This window comes from Sinocyclocheilus rhinocerous, unplaced genomic scaffold (assembly GCF_001515625.1).
Source record: "Sinocyclocheilus rhinocerous isolate Xijiao unplaced genomic scaffold, SAMN03320098_v1.1 scaffold2251, whole genome shotgun sequence".
Classification (NCBI taxonomy): domain Eukaryota; kingdom Metazoa; phylum Chordata; class Actinopteri; order Cypriniformes; family Cyprinidae; genus Sinocyclocheilus; species Sinocyclocheilus rhinocerous.
Genome location: NW_015647027.1, coordinates 5,058 through 6,049, shown reverse-complemented (window position 1 = coordinate 6,049; position 992 = coordinate 5,058). Strand labels below are relative to the sequence as shown.

The 992-nt window shown below is 39.5% G+C and overlaps 1 protein-coding gene across 1 annotated transcript in view; it reads right to left on the bottom strand.

The window, feature by feature from the left end:
• LOC107708312 (bile salt export pump-like) overlaps positions 1-992 on the bottom strand; it is a gene marked incomplete at its 5' end in the record, with an annotated part of 4,768 nt that overhangs the window by 1,471 nt on the left and 2,305 nt on the right. The window contains one exon of the mRNA XM_016512499.1: positions 121-294. Within this exon, the coding sequence (XP_016367985.1) occupies positions 121-294 (174 nt within the window). The remainder of the gene's footprint in view (positions 1-120; positions 295-992) is intronic.

Below are 992 nucleotides of genomic sequence, written 5' to 3'. Positions count from 1 at the left end.
TTTATCATTATAGGGTGGTTGTGTACACACACTGCCAACACACATTTCAGTTCAAACAACTTGTAAAATTGCATGCAGCATCCTATGACCCCTTTAACTAATAGGGGCCCCTGTGGTGACAAGTTTGTAGTATGCTGCTTTCCTGGCCATGAGCTCCTCGTGGGTCCCTTTCTCGATGACCACGCCCTGTGACATCACAGCGATGATGTCAGCAGTCTGAATGGTGGAAAGCCTGTGAGCAATGACAATACACGTGCGTCCCTGACGGGCCTCATCAAGCGCAGCCTGAACAACCTGAAGATTGAAAATTAAAGACATTTTGTGCATTAAAACGTTATTCAGAAATACAGGCATCAGTGCTGAGTGGAGTACTTTTAACCTCCTAATATTATACTTAGATTAATTTTAGGTAATATAATGCAACTACTTTTTGATTACATTTAGATTACTTTTAACTAGTGCTGTCAAACGATTAATCGCGATTAATCGCATCCAAAATAAAAGTTTTTGTTTACATAATATATGTGTGTATACTTTGTATATTTATTATGTATATATTAGGGATGCTGGTATCGGTATCTGGCCCGATACTGAGCTCCTGTACTCGTACTCGTTAAAATGTGATAAGTGCCATATTCAGACAAAGAAACACCGACAACAGACAGCAGAATGGAGTTATTCGAGATTAAAGATGTTAATGATACTTAATGGTAGGGAGAGAGAGAGAGAGAGAGCGAGAGAGAGAGAGAGAGAGAGAGAGAGCGTGCTGACTTCTGTTGTGTGATCTTTGATGTTCACTCACTTAGCACGCATCATTTGGATTAAAACTAAATCGTAAATATATGACAATTTATAGGGGCATTCACTATAAACGTCATTTATTTTTACCCTTAAGCATACACGACGTTCTGGCGAAAGTGAAACTAATAACAGCCTGTGTGAAATGCGCTAGGCTGTACTACTGTCCTCTCATTCTGCATCAGTACAAATAC